The 22222-nt window shown below is 38.6% G+C and overlaps 1 protein-coding gene across 1 annotated transcript in view; it reads left to right on the top strand.

Annotated features, from left to right (window-relative positions):
* bckdhb (branched chain keto acid dehydrogenase E1 subunit beta) overlaps positions 1-22222 on the top strand; it is a 98250-nt gene that overhangs the window by 13536 nt on the left and 62492 nt on the right. Inside the window, exons 5-8 of the mRNA XM_039651316.2 lie at positions 492-647; positions 6517-6625; positions 14337-14434; positions 14823-14933. Coding sequence (XP_039507250.2) covers positions 492-647; positions 6517-6625; positions 14337-14434; positions 14823-14933 — 474 coding nt within the window. The remainder of the gene's footprint in view (positions 1-491; positions 648-6516; positions 6626-14336; positions 14435-14822; positions 14934-22222) is intronic.

Raw genomic sequence — 22222 nt, 5'->3', positions numbered from 1 at the left:
TCCAGCTTCTGTCTGTCTGTGCTGGTGTTTTCCGTGTGTCCTCGCCTCACTGAAGATGGATGAGTTTTCCCTTCATTGTCAAGGCAACCGAATACCAGATGCACTAATGGGGGAATATTTTACAGGAACGCTTCACACCACGTAGAGTCTCTCAACGCCCAAAATCTGACCGTCCAGTGAGCGAAGGATTTGAGTCTGGACTGTTTTTGATATTTCTGGAAGCTCTTTATTCTCTTCATTGTCATATCATTATGCCTCCATTAGAGTCGGTAAAACCCTCATTTACATGGCAGTTGTTGTCGAGAATTTCCTGGCTCCACGCTGTGTTAATTTTAAAAAGCTTTGGCGACGACGGCAGGAAAAAACGCCTTTTAAACGAAAGCATTTTATGAGCGGAGCTTTGGATGTGACCGCGTTAGCGTTGCGGAGCCCGTCTTTTCTTGCACACAGATGTGAGTTGTAAATGTAAATCCCTATTTATGCTGTTGTAGATCGTGAATGAAGCGGCCAAGTACCGGTACCGTTCTGGGAACATGTTTGACTGTGGGAAGCTGACCATCAGATCTCCGTGGGGCTGCGTGGGTCACGGCTCGCTCTACCACTCCCAGAGTCCAGAGGCCTTCTTCGCACACTGTCCTGGAATCAAGGTGAAGCGCACAAAGAAATTATATTTTCACAACAGAAAATTAAGCATGATTTGACTCTTGATGCTGTTTTCATGACAGTTAAAGGGACAGTTCCCCCAAAAATGATCATTCTCTCTGTAATTACTCCAATCACGCAAGACTTTCGTTCGTCTCATCACACAAATTAAGATATTTTGAGCTGGATCACTCCTCCATAGGCTTCTATGTATTTGAAAATAACCAGCAAGTTACTGAACACGATGTTTTAAATAGTCCAAGTGATTACGGTGGCTCAACCTTAAGTATATCAAGCGATGAGAATACTTTTGAATAACATACAGAAATTCCTTAATTTCCCCAATATTTCTTTTAAGGCGAGACACTACAGGTGAATAGAGTAATTTTTTTTAACTAGCAGATATCACCATGGAACTTTCCTATATTGAGATGAGGAAAAAACATATTACAAGTTTTCTGTAATTCAACGTTTAAATATGCAAATGAGGCATTATCTATGTAGTTAAATATGCTCTAATTTGCATGCATTTTAAGAAACGAAACCTGAGTATTGGATAAAGCCAGGTACAAAATTATTTTATTATTGTGTTCACATATTGGATGAGAGAAAAATTGCGAAGGGATTTATGGATATCTACTTTTGTTATCCTGTAAATCAGAATATACTGCCAATTGCCTTAAAAAAATGATTTTCGCTATGTTTTTTGGAATAAAATGTTGTATTAAATCAGGCTAGGAATAATGTGTTTACAAATCCCTCTGTAAATGTCTTCATAATATAACTAGGTACAAGACTGGAAAGTTTGGTGTATATAGGTGTTACTGAAGTGGAGATTTCGGACTTGGAGTATGAGAGAAAAGTCATTTTGAGAAAACTAATATAAATAGATAATTTAGCATCAGCCAATGATATTGCGCATGCCATTTAGAGTTAAATCCTAGTTAAAAGGAAATTACCATATTTGGATCCGACAGCCTTGTATAGGAGAGAAGATTTCTAACGGTGTGTGTGATGACAGGGTGCAGATCGCGATCGCTGAGGATTTATAACGACAACTTTTGAAGAATTTATGAGAAATCTACAGACGCAAACAGACAAAGTGTAGTAAAATAAAGACCTAAATGTGTATTTTGAACTTTTTTTTCACCAAAAGTCTGAAAGAAGACATGTTATTGAAGACAAATATCCCAAAATCTCAAAATTGACCAGTGAAAAAAAACAACAAAAACAACAATGATGTTTTTGCCTGCCGTGTCTCGCCATAAACAATATGAACTGGAACACCTTCTCTCCCCCCCTGCGTTACCCCACCCATTCCCAGCCCTGGATATAACGATAGTTTTTCTTAAATAAAACTGTAAAATGCTGATGAACTTCAGTGAATCTTTAGGTGATAATACACAGGGAAAGTTTTTGAGCAATTGTTGCTTGCGCACTTTCCCATTGGAAATAGGCAATAAATCTTCATAACGCTGCTTAATATGTTTATTAATAAACACTGGATCATGAACGTGATTTCTGCGTTGAGTCCCGTCGGCTGTGGAGGTGAAGACGAAAACTCCCATGATCCCACGCTTATTCTTCACGGTGTCTTCAAACTACGCCTTTGTTTTGAATAAGCGAAACGTACTAACCGTGCCTTTAATTACACCTATTACTGTTGAAATAAAGTAAATATTAGATGAAAAACTTGCAATGTTGCCTTGACAATCAACTGAAGTACGTTCAAGCTAATGTAAAGAGAAAATAAAGCTAAATAGAAATGTAAAAAAAACTAACCTAGTGGAATCATTAAAATGATTAAAACTAAAAATAGAATAATAAATGAAAATTAAAAAAAAAAAGCTTATTCAAAATGTAAAAAATAGTCTATAATGATACTATAATAGCACGGTTCTGTATGGGCTTTAAGCACGAGACTGTGTGATTTGACCTGACCAGTACAACATTTCTAACGTTGTTTTTGTTTTTGACACAGAGATTGTCGTATATTATGTAGGATTTTGTTCACAAAGGGACTTATTTTAAAATGGAGTGGAGGATCCATGTATCCGTGTCCTAAATGTAATAATAAACTCAGCAGTCTGTGATCGATTATACTGAAACGCTCTTTACTCATCTCACCCGCACTGCAACACAGATTTTTCACGCCGCATCAAAACCCTCAGGAAATTGCCGTATGAATCACAATCATAGCAGATCGATGCGTGACTTGCCGGATGACCACAGCCTGGACGACACACACACAGTGTCAGAGCTGATTTAACCTCACCGCTGCTCTTCACTCTTCAGTTTGATTCTCATCCCAACACAAATTTTTATTGTTGTCGGTAACACTTTATTTGAAGGGGTGTGCATAAGACTGACATGACACTGTCATAAACATGACATAACACCTGTCATGAACATGGAGTCTTTATGAATGTTTATGACTTTTGTCATTAAGTGTCATTCGGTAAATTATGACACTTTTAATGCAAAGTTGACGGTTTAAAATGTCTTTGTTATGACAACTTGACATTAACCAAGAAATCATAACCTGTCACAAATATGTCATAACAGGTCTAATTATCAAACTTAAAGAAGTTATTTAGCTTTTCGTTGACATTACATTACCCTGTCATATGTGGTTGGTTTTAACTTTGGTTGTCATGACTCCATTATAACTGTGAAATCAATATTTTACTTGTCCTCAAGTAAAGTGGAACACATTTTACTAGTTATAAAGATGTCAGGTTGACAGGTTATGATTTCTTGGTTAATGTCAAGTTGTCATAATCAAGACATTTTAAACAATGTCAACTTTGCATTAAAAGTGTCATAATTTACCGAATGACACTTAATGACAACAGTCATAAACATTCATAAAGGCTGCTTCATGTTTATGACAGTGTCATGTCAGTCTTATGCACACCCCTTCAAATAAAATGTTACCTTGTTGTCCACAAAATCTTATGCAGTCTTCATCTGTAATGTTTCAAAATCTGTGTTTCGGCAGGAATGCTTTTTCCTGGCTTTTGATAGCAAGTCACTTTTTTTATCTAAAAAAAGAGTGATGGGGTGGTGATGGCACATTGGATAAGACGCATGTCTTTGGTGTGAGAGACCCGGGTTCGAATCCACTGTAAGACACCAATGTGTCCCTGAGCGAGACACTTAACCCCTAGTTGCTCCAGAGGTGTTCGACCTCTGACATATACAGCAATTGTAAGTCACTTTGGATAAAAGCGTCAGCTAAATGAATAAATGTAAATGTAAATCTAGAGGCATCTTTAAAGCTGCAGTCCGGCCCATTTTCTTTAAAAATGCGATGGAATATGCGGGATATTTATGCAATTTGATGCGATGAAGTTGCGAGAACTTGCAAAAATTGAGGGAACTTGCTAAAACTGCGGTTTGATGAAAAAGAGAAAAAAAGTGATTCCCCCAACACCCTGTTCTCACTAGGCTACTACCTTAATGTAAAGAGTCATTTCTTATTACTTCCTTTGATAAGCAAGCATACTACATCATAGAAAGTGCTGGGAATATTTAATTTCTCATCTTGTTTTATTTCAGACTGTAACGAGTGTAAATAAGGTGTGGCCCCTTTAAGAGCTGCATGCTGAACTGTCTGCAGTGTTATATTATATGTGTTCGGGTAATTTCTGTTTGATGCTACTTCTTTTATCTTATGTTTTTTATCAAGTAACGATGTGACGGTAGAACGTGTGACAGACAGTTATACGAGTTCGATTCGTGAGATGTCAATCGCCTCCGTGAGTCTGTCTGGCCTCTGCAATAACTTCAGCTGTGAGCTATCCCGTCGCCTAATTGCGTCACTTCATAACGTTCCCATGGAAACGGGGGAAATGGCTGCTCTTGTGTGAAGTAAACACAACATTTTTCAACTTTCTGCTAAGATATGTGTGATTTTTTTTTTTTTGCAACGAAAATGCGAGGATTATGAAATCATGCAAACCCCGCATATTTTGCACAGAAATCGGCAATTTATGCGGCGAAAGTGCGGCGTATTTAAAAAAAATGCGGCCCCCGCCTAAATATGCGGACTTTGGCTGATTTTGCATTGAATTCAGCTCATTTAATTTTTTCTGTAGGGACTGACTAGAGATTCACCCGCTGTAAAATGCAAAAGACTTCGGAGTGGCTTCAGAAAAAAAGAGACTGACCGACCCATGCGAAAACAAGAACAATATCGGAAGGGCATTACATGTAGTCGTGCAATGCTGAACATTAGGGATGCACCGAATATTCGGCCACCGAAAATTTTCGGCCGAAAATGGCCCAAAAGTGCATTTTCGGTTTTCGGCCGAAAGACTTTTATCACCGAAACAATACGGCCGAAATGGTGTGATGACGCAAACAGAAACCGCGACCTGCACGTGCTTGTCTAAAGCAACATGTTTGCGGTGCGGACGCATTTCAGTGAATCTGAACCCGCGAGGAGACGGAAGTTTATCCACCTATATCTGCTCTAAACAATGCGCGCCGCCATGACAACGACTCCGGATGCGAGCGGGTCAAGTATAAACTGTGGAGACTCGCGCTGCGGAGGTAGGCGAAAGTATGCGCGAGTCTCCTCAGACAGCGCGCGCACCGCTCCAAACGGTCGAGGCGTTTATACTGGACCCGCTCTCCGTCGTACTATTCCTTGAAACGACAGGGGACGACTCAAGTAACTGTCCTCTAACCATTAGGAATCGGTGAGAAGAAGAATAATCATGTAAAACCCAGTAAACTCTGAGATTATTACTTGTGTGACATTACAAAAAAATATATATGGGAACATGTATGTATAGAACTAAATTAATGCTCTCTTAAATATTTTCTACATTCACTAAACATGTTTCGTTAAGTTTCATGTACATTTGTATTAATCATGGACCTTTGTTCATTTAAAAAGGCTTTTTATGCTATTGTATGCTAAATTTTTAAAATGTAAGAAACTAATTTAGACGTGCAAAGGGTGCTGGTGTGATGAGAAGAAGTTCGCACTCGGCTTTGTTTTTATGAGAGAACATTTAATTTTAAAACCTTTCTGCAGGCCATTAGATTATTATTTAATGTACACATGAGTGGGGTCAAAAACATTTTACTTTGAATTTTATTTTATACTGTACATTGTGCTAAATAAATATTTGCATAATTTGTAATTGATTTATTCTTTGAAAATTTTATATTAATTTATGCAATTGCAATGCCTTGATTTTAGTAACGTTTGTACACAGTCATAGCCATAAATGCAATGATACTGATAATTGGCATAATTTCTTTCGGTGTTTCGGTTTTCGGTTTTCGGCCTTGGTTTCCTCTTTTTCGGTTTTCGGTTTCGGCCAAGAATTTTCATTTCGGTGCATCCCTACTGAACATTAACAATTTGCGAACAAAGTATAATTTGCACGGTTTTACGTGATATGGTAAGTGATCGTTAGATTTAATCAGCATGATTTACTGCAATTGTTGTTTTCCCTTAGTTGGAAACAAAAGTGGACGTTACTTGTTTAGACGACATTTTCCGCCGAAAATTATTATGTTGGTCGTATTTCCAAAAAGTATAATCTGTGATTGTGAACGCCAGTATTCACACCGGCGGCGACTGACAGACACACACTCTCCTCAAACATTGTGTTTATCCGTGCTGTGCCGTGCCGAGGCACAACTCGCATAAAGTTGATAATTCCGCGAATGACTGCAATTGCAGATTTCAAACAGAGATGGCGACAAAGAGGAAAAACTGCGGATTTTAAAATGAACACAGTTTTGAGACGCAGCAATGCCTTTTGATCAGTGTGTGTTCTTATAAATGTTCAACTTTTTGTTTCTCTATAATAAAACGAATATTATAATTTGTTTCCCTTCTCTCTTTGTTAGATTGTTGTGCCGAGAGGTCCGGTCCAGGCCAAGGGTCTTCTTCTGTCCTGCATTGATGACAATAACCCATGCATCTTCTTTGAGCCGAAAATCCTCTACAGAGCAGCCGGTGAGAGGACGTTGTTATTTTCATGCATCATTACTGTTGGTCACCTTTACATCTTTGTCCCAATTTTTAACCATTGAAAAGTATTAAAGGAGTAAAAATTTTGCTTATAATTTACTCACCCCCATGTCATCCAAGATGTCCACGTCTTTCTTTCTACAGTCGAAAAGAAATTAATGTTTTTGATTTTTCTCCATATAATGGACTTCAATGGGAACCAAGCGGTTCAAGGTCTAAATGAGAGTTTCAGGGCAGCTTCAAAGGGCTTTAAACGACACCAGACGACGAATAAGGGTCTTATCTAGCGAAACGATCGCTCATTTAAAAATAAATAATAAAGTTTAAGTTTTATAAGCTCAAATGCTCGCCCTGTTCTGTGAACATTCATGACTCTCCTGTTCGAACTCAAAATGAACGAATCGTTTTTCGAGTTTTTTCATTCATTTCGTTTGGTGAATGAACCAAATGACTCGGAAAAAGATTTTTCAAGTTTTTTATTTATTTTTTGAAATGACGTTTTAAAGCCCTTTGAAGCTGCACTGAAACTCTCATTTGGACCTTGAACCGTTTGGTTCCCATTGAAGTCCATTATATGGAGAAAATCCTGGAATGTTTGCATCAAAAAAATCTTCATTTCTTTTCGACTGAAGAAAGAAAGACATGGACATCTTGGATGACATGGGGGTGAGTGCATTATCAGCAAAACTACTCCTTTAAAAATAGCTTGTGACTAAACCTCATAACTCAATGAGATCCTCAAACTGTTGGTCAAACCTCATAACTCCACCCGCCTCTATCGTAAATCCTATCCTAAGTGCCTTTTTGGACCGTCTCTGCTTGTTTGGCATGCAAGGATAAATAGAAAACTGATTAAGTAAGTCTTAATTGGTCTTGTGCTACAATCTTTTTGTTCATTCATCATGTGACTAATTACTCTGAAGACTTAGGATCAAGAAAGTGACATTATTAAAACACTTATTGGCTGATGAAAGCACAGTCTCACTTCTTCACTAGTCACACTCCTGATCTGTTACATCAAAGAGAAGAACCTCCAGAACACATCCGCCATAATGCAATGAAATATTGGCTGTTTTTATATATTGCATATAAAACATTTTGTTGAAAATACAGGGTTACTTTGGAACAGATAGTCTTTTCTCCCACATAATTATGTAGTTACAGCATCATCCATCTGGGGTTCATCTAACCACAGCCAAAACTAACCAACCACACTTTCAGCCATCGGTTACAGGGCTCCAGACTAACTTTTTTTACTAGGAGCGCAGTTGCCCCTGACTGAAAATTTTAGGAGCGCAAGCAAAAAATTTAGGGGCACACCTTAAATAAGCTTGCAATGCAATTATTCAAATTTCCCACAAAATAACTGTAATACTGACAAATTCTTTAATAATAAATAGACTTAACATTATGATATGCTGTTTTATTTTAACTTCACAGGGCTCCAGACCCAAAGTTGAGGGCAGCATCACCTCAAATGAGAACTCAGTTCTATAAAAAAAAAAAAAAAAAAAAATCTGGTAGCACTGGGGCTAACAATAAATCACTAAGCTTAATTTAGGGTGTAGATGAAATTAACTTTAGTTTTTAGCATTTATAATGTCTTAATATTAATTAATAAAAGTAGTGAAAATATCTATATGGAGTGAAAATAGCCAATAAACATCCTACTGTTTACAATGGTATTATTATTATTATTTTAAGTGTTTAAATAAGAGTTTTCCAACATCTTAAAATTGTTCGTTTAAGGACAATCTTTAAAGGATGAACAAAAAATGTGTTGGTATGGTAATCACATAAAAAATACAAAAAAATAAAACATTTATATATGATATTATTGAAGTGCTGGGAAAGGATGTGTAGTAGGCTACTTACACATTATCATATGTATGGTAAGAGTTAACTTGCCTAAATTCATGGTTCTGTTAGGCTGATTTGTGGACTGAAAGCCTTCTGTAAGTGTTTATCCTGGTTTCCACGTCAGCGCTGTTTGATCTGATATGGTTTAACAGAACTCTGCGCCGAATCGGAGTGTTTCTCACTGGATCTCGTGGTGTTAATGTTATTAATTCTGAGGCGAATTCAATGGATTTCTTCACTGGCTCTCCTAGTAACAGTGTTGCGTGAGCGAGATCGGCCCGCGACTGGCAAGTTCGGGGCTTTATTTTGTCAGTGGTTCGGAATCGCTGCTGCTGCTCCACGGTCCTAATCATACATGAGTGGCGTATTTTCGTTCCACTTTCATTTTGTTTGCATTCGTTGCTAGGTAACGACTAAAGAGTCGATAGATCGCTGATTGCTCAGACGCACATCAGTTTGTGATATTTGTTTCCGTCTCCTTCCCACAAACGTTTACGCGCGCTATTCTTGTCACGGATTCATTGACGCGCCTCTTCCACGCTTTGCCATGCGTTTAACGTGTGGCAAATTTACTGGTCGCACATGTGCGACTGGATGTAAAATTCAGTCGCACACTCTCAATTTTTGGTCGCAAAATGCGACCATTTGGTCGCAGTCTGGAGCCCTGGGTTAGGAGGAGGATATTTGGTGCAGTTTAAAGTGTGTGTGGCTCTAAACGACACAATCCTCATGTCCAAAGTAATGGCGAAATAAAGAGTGGAAAAGGAAATGTATGCTGTTTTAAGGAAGTGTTTTTTCCACAAGGAATGGTGCATTTTTATCTCCCGATACCTCGGTTTAGATCTGCTTTCTGTCCGTCTTCAGGTTCACTCTCAAATGTGACTTGAGAAATTTGTTGAATGACTTTAATTTCCTGACTGGACATTGGAGCTTGTTTTAGGATCTTTGGCTCTTTATCATTATTTGGTTTTAATTTTAGAGCTTTTTCATGCATTTATTGTTGCACGATAGGAATAAATCATTCATCCATTCAGTTTATAAATCAAATAAATCTTGATTTGAAAAACATTATACGTTTACTTGATGGCAATGTAGAATTTTCCAATTTCCACCTTGTCTTGTTTTTTAATCAGTCATTATTGCCAACATTGAATTGAATGTCATAAATTGTAACTCATGCAAGTTTAGTTGGCCTTCAATATGGTTTTGATTTATTATTTAGAAGTTCATCATCTTCTATGTAAAATTAGATTGAAGCTTCTGAAGCACATGTTAGTGCTCTGTAAATCGTCCATTTGCAGTACTAGGGTGTTGCTGTGTGGTTGCTATGGTGTTAAGGCTTTTTGCATGGGGTTGCTAGGGTGCTCTGTCAAGAGTCAAATCCCAAGACTTGTAGTGTTTAGAGAGTTTTAAAGGGATACTCCACTTTTTTGGGAAATAGGCTCATTTTACAACTCCCTCAGGGTTAAACGTTTGAGTTTTACCGTTTTCTAATCCATTCAGCCGATTTTCTGATATTTCGAAGAATATCAGTAACCAGACAGTTTCTGGTCCCATTGACTTCCATAGTAGGAAAAAAAAATACTATGGAAGTCAATGGGACCAGAAACTGTCTGGTTACTGATATTCTTCGAAATGGATTAGAAAACGGTAAAACTCAAACGTTTAACCCTGAGGGAGTTGTAAAATGAGCCTATTTCCAAAAAAGTGGAGTATCCCTTTAACATTGTCAATCCACACCTATTATAGTCAACAATGCTGTCTACACTGCAAGCATGCAGTTATCTACACGTCAGATATCTTAGGGAAAATTATATTCATCATATGAGGTATCTTTCATGTTTTTAGCATAAGCATGTATCTTTTTCCATCTCTGAGATAGGTTTTTATTAAAGAGTGGTTTTACCATTTAAATCCAGCAGTATTTTTAAATGATAGAGTGTGTGTCAGCTGGAAACACACATCAGGCATCCAACAACCTACCACTCAAAATAATCTGGACCATTAGTGATGCATTTTCTCTCGACTTCATCAATCACATGAACCCTAGGGTAAAACCTCCTACCCACAAATCCCCGAGCTCCGCCTGAACCGCTCCAGCAGGCAGACCATCACTGCGATCAATAGCGATCACTCCTTTTTTAAATATTTAAATCGAGTGTGATGCATAGCATTGCTGCAAGAATCGTGTTGATGTTGGAATCAAGAACCGGGCTGTGAATAAACATTGGAGTCACTGTCAGTGGAAAGTGAATTCATTTGTTCTGAGCCTTAGATTGGGTAAGCGGAGCTGCTCGTGTATGCTGTCCCACATGTAGCTCACTTATAGTTGGAATTTCTAAGATTTTTGGCATTAAAATATCCCAAAATCACAAGGCCAGTGTTATATATTTAGTTAAGATGAAAACTTACAATATTCCAAATGTTTCAAACGATGTTTAAATCGCGCAACATGACATCATGACTTTTGCGTAAACATATACGCCACTTTCGAGTCAGGTGGCGTGTTATCTCTACGCATTTTGAGCTATCCGCGTGTATCAGCGTGTATGCGTATATGTTTACGCCAATAACGTCCGCGTCATTCCGCGTGTCTGTACACGCAGTCAAATCTCCAGTCATAAATGCCATTAACCCCAGTGACGGTTAAGTTTAGGGACGGGGTTGAGGTAAGTCATATATTTATATAACGTTAAGTCAACGGCGTTCATAATCACGCTGAAAGGCGATTATGCGTCTTGATAGCACGCCAAAAATGGAAATACGAATTGGCCTGTCATACACACGCTACTTCATGAGATCAGTCAGAATCGTAATGTGTCCACCAAAGCATTATTTAATAATAATAATAATAATAATATATTTTATTTGTAACGCACTTTACATCAATTTAATGACCTCAAAGTGGTACACATAAAAACAGGAACATTAAAAAAAACGAAAAAAAAAAGAAAGAAATAAAAGCACTGTTAGCCATAAAAGGCTTTTGTAAAAAGATTGGTTTTAAGGCCTTTTTTTAAAAGAGTCAACAGTCTGAGGGACCCTTAGTTGGACAGGGAGAGCATTCCAGAGAGTAGGCGCGACTGAACAGAAAGCTCGATCACCCATAGTACGAAGCCTTGTCCTCACAGGCTGAAGGAGATTGGCCTGTCCAGAGCGGAGTTGACGAGATGGGGAAAGGGGGGTGATGAGTTGTTTGAGATATGGTGGTGCAGTGCCATGGAGGCACTGATGTGACAGAAGGGAAACTTTGTATTCAATCCTGTACTGGACAGGAAGCCAATGGAGCGATTTAAGGATGGGTGTGATGTGGTGGTACTTCCGCAAGCCCATCAGGATCCTAGCCCCACAGTTCTGTATGTACTGCAGTTGCTTGATGTTCTTGCTTGGGATCCCGATTAGTAGTGCATTGCAATAGTCCAGCCTGGAGGAAACAAAGGCATAGACAAGTTTTTCGGCATCAGGGAAAGTCAGCATTGGGCGAAGTTTTGCAATGTTCCTTAGGTGAAAGAAAGAGGTTTTACATAGATGATTAATGTGGGCCTCAAAGGTCAGGTGAGGGTCCATTCTAACACCAAGGTTTGTGACTGAGGGTGAGAGGTGGATATAATGACCAGAGAAGGTGATGTTGGTGATGGTGGACGACCGGGTCTGATGCGGAGTGCAAACAAGAATAGCTTCCGTTTTTAGGCTGTTGAGTTGCAGAAAATTATCCGCCATCCACGTCTTTACCTCCTCCAGGCAGGTTTGAAGTGTGGAAAGGGCTTCAGAGGGATTAGAATTTGTTTTAATGTAAACTTGAGTGTCATCAGCATAGCAGTGGAAAGATAATCCATGCCGGCTGATGACATGACCAAGGGGGAGCATGTAAAGCGTGAAGAGGGTGGGGCCAAGGACTGAACCTTGAGGGACACCACAAGTGACAGAGTGTGTGTCCGATTTAGCAGCACCCAGGGATACATACTCAGTTCTATCCGTATTATTTCTCACGTTCCTGGCGTATTTTTTCAATTGTTTTCAATGGGAGCGCTGCGTTTTTAAAACGCCATCGTTAACGAGGCGGCGAGCGTTTTTTTTCTCGCTGAAGCGCTGATCGCTCAGTGTTTTTTACAGGTCGCCCAGAGTTGAAGAATGTTCAACTTTGGGTAAAACGTAGCGCTCATCACGGTCACTTTTTACCCAGCCGTCCAATCACAGTGGAGTAGGGGCACACCGACCAACTGTCACAACATTCTTTCTGTAAACGACATAAACCAGCAGAGCAAACAAAAATGTTGCAAATAAATTTTTTTTGTATGAATCAAATTATCTGCGAAATCAGTTAAAAGGAAACTGTGCTGAGGATATTCTCTATCATAGCAACGAAACGTCTCAACGCTGCGCTGCCAATACGCTCTCAAGCGCCCACAGCTAGGCGTCTTCAGCTGGCTAAAAACACTTTGAGCACGCACAGCCTAAAAATAACTATTATAATGTTAGTAATATTTCAAAATGAACACTTACTGGACTAAAGTAAATTAGGCTACGTTCACACTGCAGGCTGAAACGACCTAATTCCGATTTTTTTGCCCCTATGCGACCTGTACCTGATTTTTTGATGACAGTCTGAACGACACAGATCCGATCTTTTCAAATGCGACCCAGGCCACTTGGGTATGTGGTCTAAATCCGATATGTATCCGATCTTTTGAAATGCGACTTCAATCTGAACGGCCAGGTCACATATATCCGACCCGCACGTCATTGCACGCACCTGTAGCTAGCCAATACACGCAAACTCCAACGCGTTTCTGCACTGTTATGGGCCGCTGCAGACGTGTCTCTTCCCCAGTGTTGTGCCTGAACGCGTTCAATGAACGATAGTGCATGAACGCGTTCATATACTGTATTAGCTACTGCCTGATGAACATTACTGTGAACACGTTCATTCTGGTGTCTGTGAACGTGCGCTCTCTGTCAGTTTAACTTTAACAGATTTCTATAGAGCCTTCCAGGCGAAAACCTGGCTAAAACACATGTAAACATACCTTAAAATGTAGCGAAAAAACACCCAATCTGGCAACACCAGCCAACAGTGTCGCACCGCGGCCGCCGGTGACAAAGCAAGGAGCGCCGAGGACGCGCACTATTAATTAAACGGGTTTTATGACGAGGTCGGTGAGGATCGGAAAAATCTTACATTTATGTGCAAACTTTGCCCGTCGATAAAATAATTATTGTCTGTGTTTGTATATGGGCTGTGGCAATAATAATAATAAAACAAAAGCTCGCAACATATGGAAAAAAAGAACTATTCCGCAAACGACAAGTGACGTCGTTGACCGTTGAGTACTCTTCTGCGCATGCGGGTCACTTCTGGGTCAGTTCACGTTCACACAGGAGATCACAAAAGGTCGCATTTAATTGGAAATGTGAACGGACTTCGAAAGAAATCGAATTTTTTCAAAAAATCGGAATTGAGCATTAAGCCCTGCAGTGTGAACGTAACCTTAGGTTTACTTGGTTATCCATAAATCAAGATGATCTTATGGATTTACATTACAAGCTATCAGAATTGCATTTTTTTGGGGGCCGAATAAATAGCATCTGTTCCAAATTTCATATTTTTGCTCAGTTTGGGCCTTTAAAGCCTGATGTTTCATATCTGATACTAAACAAAAAAAAAACACATTTGTGTTTTTGTTTTGTTTTGTTTTTTCTTCCAATTTGTATGACCTTTTTTATTATAAATTTTGTCTAAAAGTTCAATAAATAATTTCCAAATGTCAGGCTTTACAGGGTGAGTGTGTGCCTGTTCTTGCTATGGTGATGTGTAATCTGTGATTTTGCTTTGCAGTGGAGCAGGTTCCCACAGAAGCCTATCACATCCCTCTCTCCCAGGCCGAGGTCCTGCAGGAGGGCAGCGATCTCACGCTGGTGGCCTGGGGAACACAGGTACGTTCCTCAGAACTTATCAGTACACCATCAGATCATGATTTCAAAAGCGCTCTTGGTGTCCCGAAGCTCAGCTCAGGCACCCTCTGAATGACTGATGTACCTCATGCCGACGTGCAGAGAACTTCCAACTAAGGCTTGTTTCTAATGGACGATAGTACTGTGTTTTTTTCTCTTTTCATTCATCCTCCCGAGACTATATACATGAGCAGCACAAACTATAACTGGGAGATGAATTAATTATATTGTTATAATTATTAATTATTAGCTGTCTGAACACAAACATACCCTCACCTTTTTCTAGAAACAGCAGTCAACAATACAACATAGTGTCAGAACTTAGTCTTTAGCGTAAACTGCAAGTTAACCTTTGACCTTTGGGTTACAGGTACATGTGCTGAGGGAAGTGGCTGCCATGGCACAGGAAAAGCTGGGTGTCTCCTGTGAGCTCATCGATCTTCAGACCATTTTGCCCTGGGACAAAGAGACCATTTGCAAGGTACGATGTGAATGCACACATTTGAAGAGGTATTTCCTCTTAATGGGATGGTTTACCCCAAATGAAAAAAAATATTTTATTTATTTACCATACAAGCTGTATGACCTTCTTTCATGAAGCACAGGAGGAGATATTTTCCGGAAGCTGCTGTTTTGTAAACAGTGAAAGGTTATTCAGCTTTTGACCTTTAAAAAGGACTAAGAAGTATCTTAGAAGTACCATTCCTATTTATACTCTAGGTTGGGCAAGGCATTCAGCTAATAATTGTTGACATTCAGTTGTTTGTTTTTTTTCCAATGAAAACAATGTACTATATTTTAGTTTGACAATGTTTTTTTTTTAATTTAATATTTGGTATTTTTAGGATATTTTATGCTACTGAATTATAGTTATGATTAATTTATTGCCTGAAAATCACTTTTTTTGCATAGACCTGAAAATGAACTTTTCAATTTAAAACGTGGTGAATCTTGAATGCTTTGAGGCACAGACTTGAGTTTGGTCTCTTTTTAAAGAAAACACTTGGTAGATTTTTGCCAACTTATTATTAAAAAGTTATCAAAGTTTACGTTTATTAATATGAAAATGCATATTACATTTTCTATGAAATGTATATTTTTTTAAAATTTCTCTAACTAAAACTTACTCTAAAACTGAGAAAATCAAAGCCAGAAATTTAAACTGGTTGTGTTCAAAATTTGAGGTTGATGAGCGTTCAGCGAGGTTTTGTTTTGGGCGCAGTACTAAAAGTTTCCACTAGATGTAATCCGCTTACCAAACGTTTCCAATGCGCTCATTTTTGACCGCTAACAATACAGATGTCTCTTTTTTTTTTTTTTTTTTTTTTTACGGACCATTTAACCTTTTAAATTATGTCCATGATTTTTTTTCTTACCATTTCTGATGAAGTAAAAAAATATTCTCGTTTAAAAATGACCGAACCGCACCTACAACTAGTGTTTATAATTGAGAGCCCTCTCACAAACCTGTAATGTCATGAGTAGGGGTTGGGACAAAATATCGATAGTGTGATATATTGTTGTCCTTCTCCATGCGATACGAGAATCAATATGCTGGTGCCAAATGTGGATATTTTAATTTCCCTGAGCGCTTTGTCCACCGAGTGCTTACACCGATACAGTTTGCGTTTAAAAGCAGGCTTCTCTCAGCGGAGTCCTAATATATCCACTGAGAGACGGATCCAATGATAGACACCTGCTTTCAAACGCTCACTTGTGTTTCTGTGTACGCACTCTGTGAAGAGCGCCAAAGATGGCTCTTTACAGCATTATTGTCCCAATAAATGGTATAAAAGCCGAAGTGCATCCAGATTTGAACTTAAACTGGGTTTGGGCATCTATTACTTTCTTCACGCTGCTGTCCGCCATCCTGTTAAAAACCTCTTTTCACAGACATATACAGTAAGTTGAGCACGTGAACACAATGGCCAATCAGAGGTGTTTAAGAATCCACCCAAAATGCCAGAGGGAAATGCTGATGATGTCACATTTTCAGAATTTTAAAATGCCCAAGTTGGTACATTTGACAAAACTATTCCCAAGTGTATTTTAAGGACGCTGGTAAACACTGACATGGTTTAAATAAAAGAGGTTGGTAAATTTTGAAATGTACCAGGTTAATAAAACAAGTTGATAAACAGGTAAATGTGTCCGTTTGTACACTTTTAGCAAAGTTTAAGCTTTTTAAAAAGTATAAGCATAATGTTTAAAAAGCACTGAAATGAAAATAAATTAATTTAATCATCTGTGGAACGGGCAGGACTCGGAAAAACTCCAGCCAATCATTTCCAAGACATCCTAGAATCATTGTACAGAAAAGTCGTCAATCAAACGGTGATGCCACACCCCCACCCCCCTCGCGTGTGTCCCCGTCGCGCGCATACTCAAAGCTTGTGACCCAGTCACCGTAAGTGCAAGTAGCCCCGGTACAGAGAGAGAGAGTAAGCGCAATCTCGCGCATCTGAGTTTTGCAGATGCATGATTGGGCGTCCATGCTCTTCGAATGGGTGGAGTCATGGCCAGCGTTGGAGGAAAGAAGGTGGGACCTTTTGAGTTGTGTATTTTCAAAATCTGCCGGCCGTTTTTCAAATCCCGTACTCTACCTTTTAAAGCTGCAGTCCGCAGTTGTTCCTCTTTGTCGCCATCTCTGTTTGAAATCTGCAATTGCAGTCATTCGCGGAATTATCAACTTTATGCGAGTTGTGCCTCGGCACGGCACAGCGCGGATGAACACAATGTTTGAGGAGAGTGTGTGTCTGTCAGTCGCTGCCGGTGTGAATACTGGCATTCAGAATCACAGATTATACTTTTTGGAAATATGAGCAACATAATAATTTTCACCTTAAAACGTCGTCTGAACAAGTAACATCCACTTTTGTTCTGATCAACTAAGGGAAAAAAATCATTGCAGTAAATCACGCTGATTAAATCTAACAATCGCTTATCATATCACGTAAAACCGTGCAAATGATACTTTCTCAAATTATTAATGTTAACAACGTCAGCATTGCGTGACTACATGTAATGTCCTTCCGATATTATCCATGTTTTCGCATGGGTCGGTTGCAGTCTCTCTTTTTTTTTTTTTTCTGAAGCCACTCCGAAGTCTTCTGCATTTTACAGCGGGTGAGTCTCGAGTTGTCACTGGTGATTGTCTCCTGCGGAAATCCACCAGTCCCACTGGAGTTAAAAACATTATTACAAGTTTACCGCTTTGAATCGAGCTAAGGCAAACAGAGCGTGTTGAACACTGGCTAGTTATGTATTTGCTCAAATTTATTTTGGATATTTTTATTTTTTTATTACCAAAAAAGTTACGGACTGCAGAATTAATGTTAAATTTAATTTACAGACTGAAAAACCTTTTGTGCTGTTTTCTAGCAGTTTGGACTTTAATAAAGAGAGGAAACCAGCATTTTGTTTTCATAGTTCGACAGAAATCGTGATGCATCATTATAGGATCGTAATAGCAATATGTCGATTATAGCAGAATTGCTGTATCATGTTATTAGCGGTACCGTGAGCCATGTATCATAGAGTATCGTGAGGCACCCACCCCAGTCAAGAGAAAATAGAGTTGTGAAATTAAATTAGATTTGTAGGTAACACTTTATTTGAAGGGGTGTGCATAAGACTGACATGACACTGTCATAAACATGACATAACACCTGTCATGAACATGAAGGAGTCTTTATGAATGTTTATGACTGTTGTCATTAAGTGTCATTCGGTAAATTATGACACTTTTAATGCAAAGTTGACATTGTTTAAAATGTCTTTGTTATGACAACTTGACATTAACCAAGAAATCATAACTAGTCCAACGTGTTCCACTTTACTTGAGGTGAGGGGAAATATTAATGACACTGTTGTTAAAGCATTTGACAGTGTAATAACCCTTAATGACATCTTTATAACTAGTAAAATGTGTTTCACTTTACTTGAGGACAAGAAAAATATTCATGTCACAGTTATATTGGTGTCATGATAACCAAAGTTAAAACCAACCATAAAATATGACAGGGTAATGTAATGTTAACGCAAAGCTAAATAACTTTAAGTTTGATAATGTGACATATTTGTGACAGGTTGACAGGTTATAATTTCTTGGTTAATTTAATGTCAAGTTGTCATAACAAAGACATTTTAAAGAATGTCAACAACTGCATTAAAAGTGTCATAATTTACCGAATTATGACAACAGTCATAAACATTCATAAAGACTGCTTCATGTTCATGACAGGTGTTATGTCATGTTTATGACAGTGTCATGTCAGTCTTATGCACACCCCTTCAAATAAAGTGTTACCAATTTGGTAATTGCTTTATGCTGGCGCTTTTCATTGTATGATAATCTCCCAAATAGATCAGATCTAAGAAGTAATTGTTCTGGCAGGAGCAGTGTAAAAGACTAGCATGTCTTATTGAATATTTGCGGTAGATTATTGTTTTGGCAGTGAGATCAGGGAGACGGAGATCCTCATGGGTTGATTGTTGAAAAGCAGCTTCTTAAATAAACATTAAACACATTAAACTGCCTCCATGAAACTCAATAGGTTGTTTACAGTAAAGCACTACACACTGTTCACCGGTCTGCTCAGAAACCGCATGGGAGAAATGTTTTTTTGACTTTCCCCTATCAATTTGTACCTTATCTCCTTTATTCCCTGAACATACGCCCTGTAACGGTGTTGGGATGTTGCACAGGGGCGTTGGATTAGATTCACAATATCAAATCGAGTGTCTGCATGTGTTTCATCACATTCACTGTAGACATGATCTGCTTAAACATAGTCACACAATAGCTGCGGTTTTATTTCATACAATCTAGTTTAAAAGTCTGTTTTTGCTGTCTTTACAATAAATACCATTTGGTTTGCTATTGCTAATGTAATGCAGAGACATTAGTATGTCAAGCGTTCAGTGCTTTAAATCGTGTGGCGCTCTTTGGTAGCAGGGTAGAGAGTGACTTTGTAATTAAACAATTTGCAATAAAATGGAACAACTGAAGCAATTGAAGAGCGTGGTTTGTTCATGACCCAAGAAATGCTGTTGTGTTCTATTAACTTCTATAATAATCAATATCAAAGCGCAGAGCAGAAACATTTTGAATCCAGATGTGCGTCGAACTTCACTGAAAGAAGCAAACAAACATGCAGATCTCTGTACGCTCAATGTGTTCGCTGTTGTTGTGGGAACGACAGATCGACTATTCCAGTAAATAAAGAGAGATGTAAAACAAAGGTGGATATTTGAAGGTTTATGATCAATGTGAAATGCACTTATTAAAAAAGAAAAAAGGCACAAAACAAAGCTTGTTTTGCAGCATGTTTGTTCATTTGACTTGGATATGTATGTGTAATGTCTCTGTGAATAAGATTAAAAAACAGAAAATCAAATTCTGTCCCACTTGCATCCTCACACAGTGTTTGTATGTTTACAGAATACTTGAAAAATGGCATATAGAAAGACAAAATATCATAACATTTGCCTGTATGTGTCATTTTGGTGTTCGACAGCCTTAGTCCTCATTCACTGTCATTTTACTGAAATGCTTAATTCACCTTTAGTGAACTGAGGCAGAGCAAAAATTGCCATTTCATTTAAGATGGTATTAAAGGGGTGGTATAATGCCCTTTTCACAAGATAAGTTAGTCTTTGATGTCTGGAGTGTGTATGTAAAGTTTTAACTCATTGATATTTTTATATAGCATGTTAAAATTGTCACGCATCGTTTTGTGTCTGTCCCTTTAAATTCAAATGAGCTGCTGCTCCCGGCACAGGGGGCGGAGCTTAGAGAGCTTGTGTCATTTTACCTCACACACACATGCACTGAAAACTTCGATAACTTTTATTTCTTTTATTTCAGTAATGGCAAAGCTGAATTTTCAGCATCATTACTCCAGTCTTCAGTGTCACATGATCCTTCAGAAATGAATCTAATAGGCTGATTTGGTGCTTAATTTATTATTATGTTTATTATCAATGTTGAAAACGGTTGTGCTGCTAATTCTGTGGTGGATTCTCTGATGAATAGAAAGAATTTACTTGAAACTAAAATCTTTTTTTACCGATATTACTGTCTTTACTCTCTCTTTTGAGCAGTTTAATGCATATTTGGAGAATAAGTATTATTATTTTTACTGAGCCTTAATCTTTGAACATTCGTATATGACACAGATACCCATTAACCCCACTAGATGTCCCAAGAAGAGCTTGAGTTTTAACTTTTGGACTCTTCACAAGCTTTAGAAAACAGTAAACTGACTGGACTGTCTCCAAAGCCTTTTGGATTGTGATTTTTAAATGTTTATGATTAATGATGATTGATGAATACCTTATGGATAAATCCCAGGAAGAAATGCTTTTGCCACAAAAATCAAAAAGAAAAAGTGAGAGATTATTTTGCATAGAGAAGAAATCAGGCATATTGAAGCACTATTAAGCCTTTATATTGTGGTGTTATTTGAGTGAAACACTAAAATCTTCAAAAATAAAGGAAAGAAAAGTGAAATACAGACCCTGGATGCAATGATTATATTTTAAATTAGCATACATTAATTTCAATCCACACTGAGCATTATACACGCGCGACGTAGCCGATCATGTGATGTTTAATGTAGAGCTGTGATGAGTGACTTGCGACCAATCAGATTTCATGATAGGCGGGACTAGCCATTTTATTTTATAACAAAATATTTGATGCGAAAAAAAACCTTTGAAATGTGGGTTTAGTTTGTTATCTCCTGTGCATTGAGAGAGTATTGAGTGTGAGGTTTCTGTCTTGAGAATGGATATCTGAGCTTGGCCAGAGAGGAGCTCCATAAATCCGCTCACATTATAATCAGTGTTTTAAAAATTGAAATTGTGGCTTATTTCCTCCATTTCTGAAGCTTTGGTCCTGATTGTCTTCCTCCTTGAGCCCTGGCCTGTACTTTTGTTGGGGTCTGAAGTTGATGTGAATGTAGCGAGCTGAAGTTGAAGCCGTTTCGCAGTGGCTCTTACGGCCTGAGCTGTCTGAAGTTTTACCGACGGCTCACGCTTGATGTATGTCGGCTCAGAAACGTCCAGGATCTGTAATTTCAGCCTGCCGAAAGTCTAGACTGCTCACGCTCTCGTACTCGTCATCCTTCCCTAACCTTTTCAACAGTGAATTTCTTTTGGTTTCAAATGGAGTCATTTTCTAGAGATGACAAACACAGACACTCACTCACTCTCACTCACACTCACACTCACTCACTCACTCACTCACTCATTCATTCGCTCTCTCTCGCTCTCATTCACTCATTCACTCACTCACTCTTTTATTCGCTCTCTCTCGTTCTCTCTCACTCACTCATTCACTCACTCACTTACTCATTCATTCGCTCTCTCTCGCTCTCACTCACTCATTCACTCATTCACTCACTCACTCTTTCATTCGCTCTCTCTCTTTCTCTCTCACTCACTCATTCACTCACTCTTTCATTCGCTCTCTCTCTTTCTCTCTCACTCACTCATTCACTCACTCATTCACTCACTCACTCTTTCATTCGCTCTCTCTCGTTCTCACTCACTCATTCACTCACTCTCTCTCACTCATTCACTCACTCACTCACTCACTCATTCATTCTCTCTCTCTCGCTCTCACTCACTCACTCATTCACTCACTCACTCTTTCATTCGCTCTCTCTCGTTCTCTCTCACTCACTCTCTCTCACTCATTCTCTCACTCACTCACTCACTCACTCATTCATTCGCTCTCTTACTCTCTCTCGCTCACTCAGTCTC

The sequence above is a fragment of the Pimephales promelas genome, chromosome 12 (genome assembly GCF_988280905.1).
Source record: "Pimephales promelas chromosome 12, fPimPro1.hap1.1, whole genome shotgun sequence".
NCBI classification, from domain to species: domain Eukaryota; kingdom Metazoa; phylum Chordata; class Actinopteri; order Cypriniformes; family Leuciscidae; genus Pimephales; species Pimephales promelas.
The sequence above is the reverse complement of the archived record's forward strand: the minus strand, read 5'-3'. Positions and strand labels throughout refer to the sequence as shown.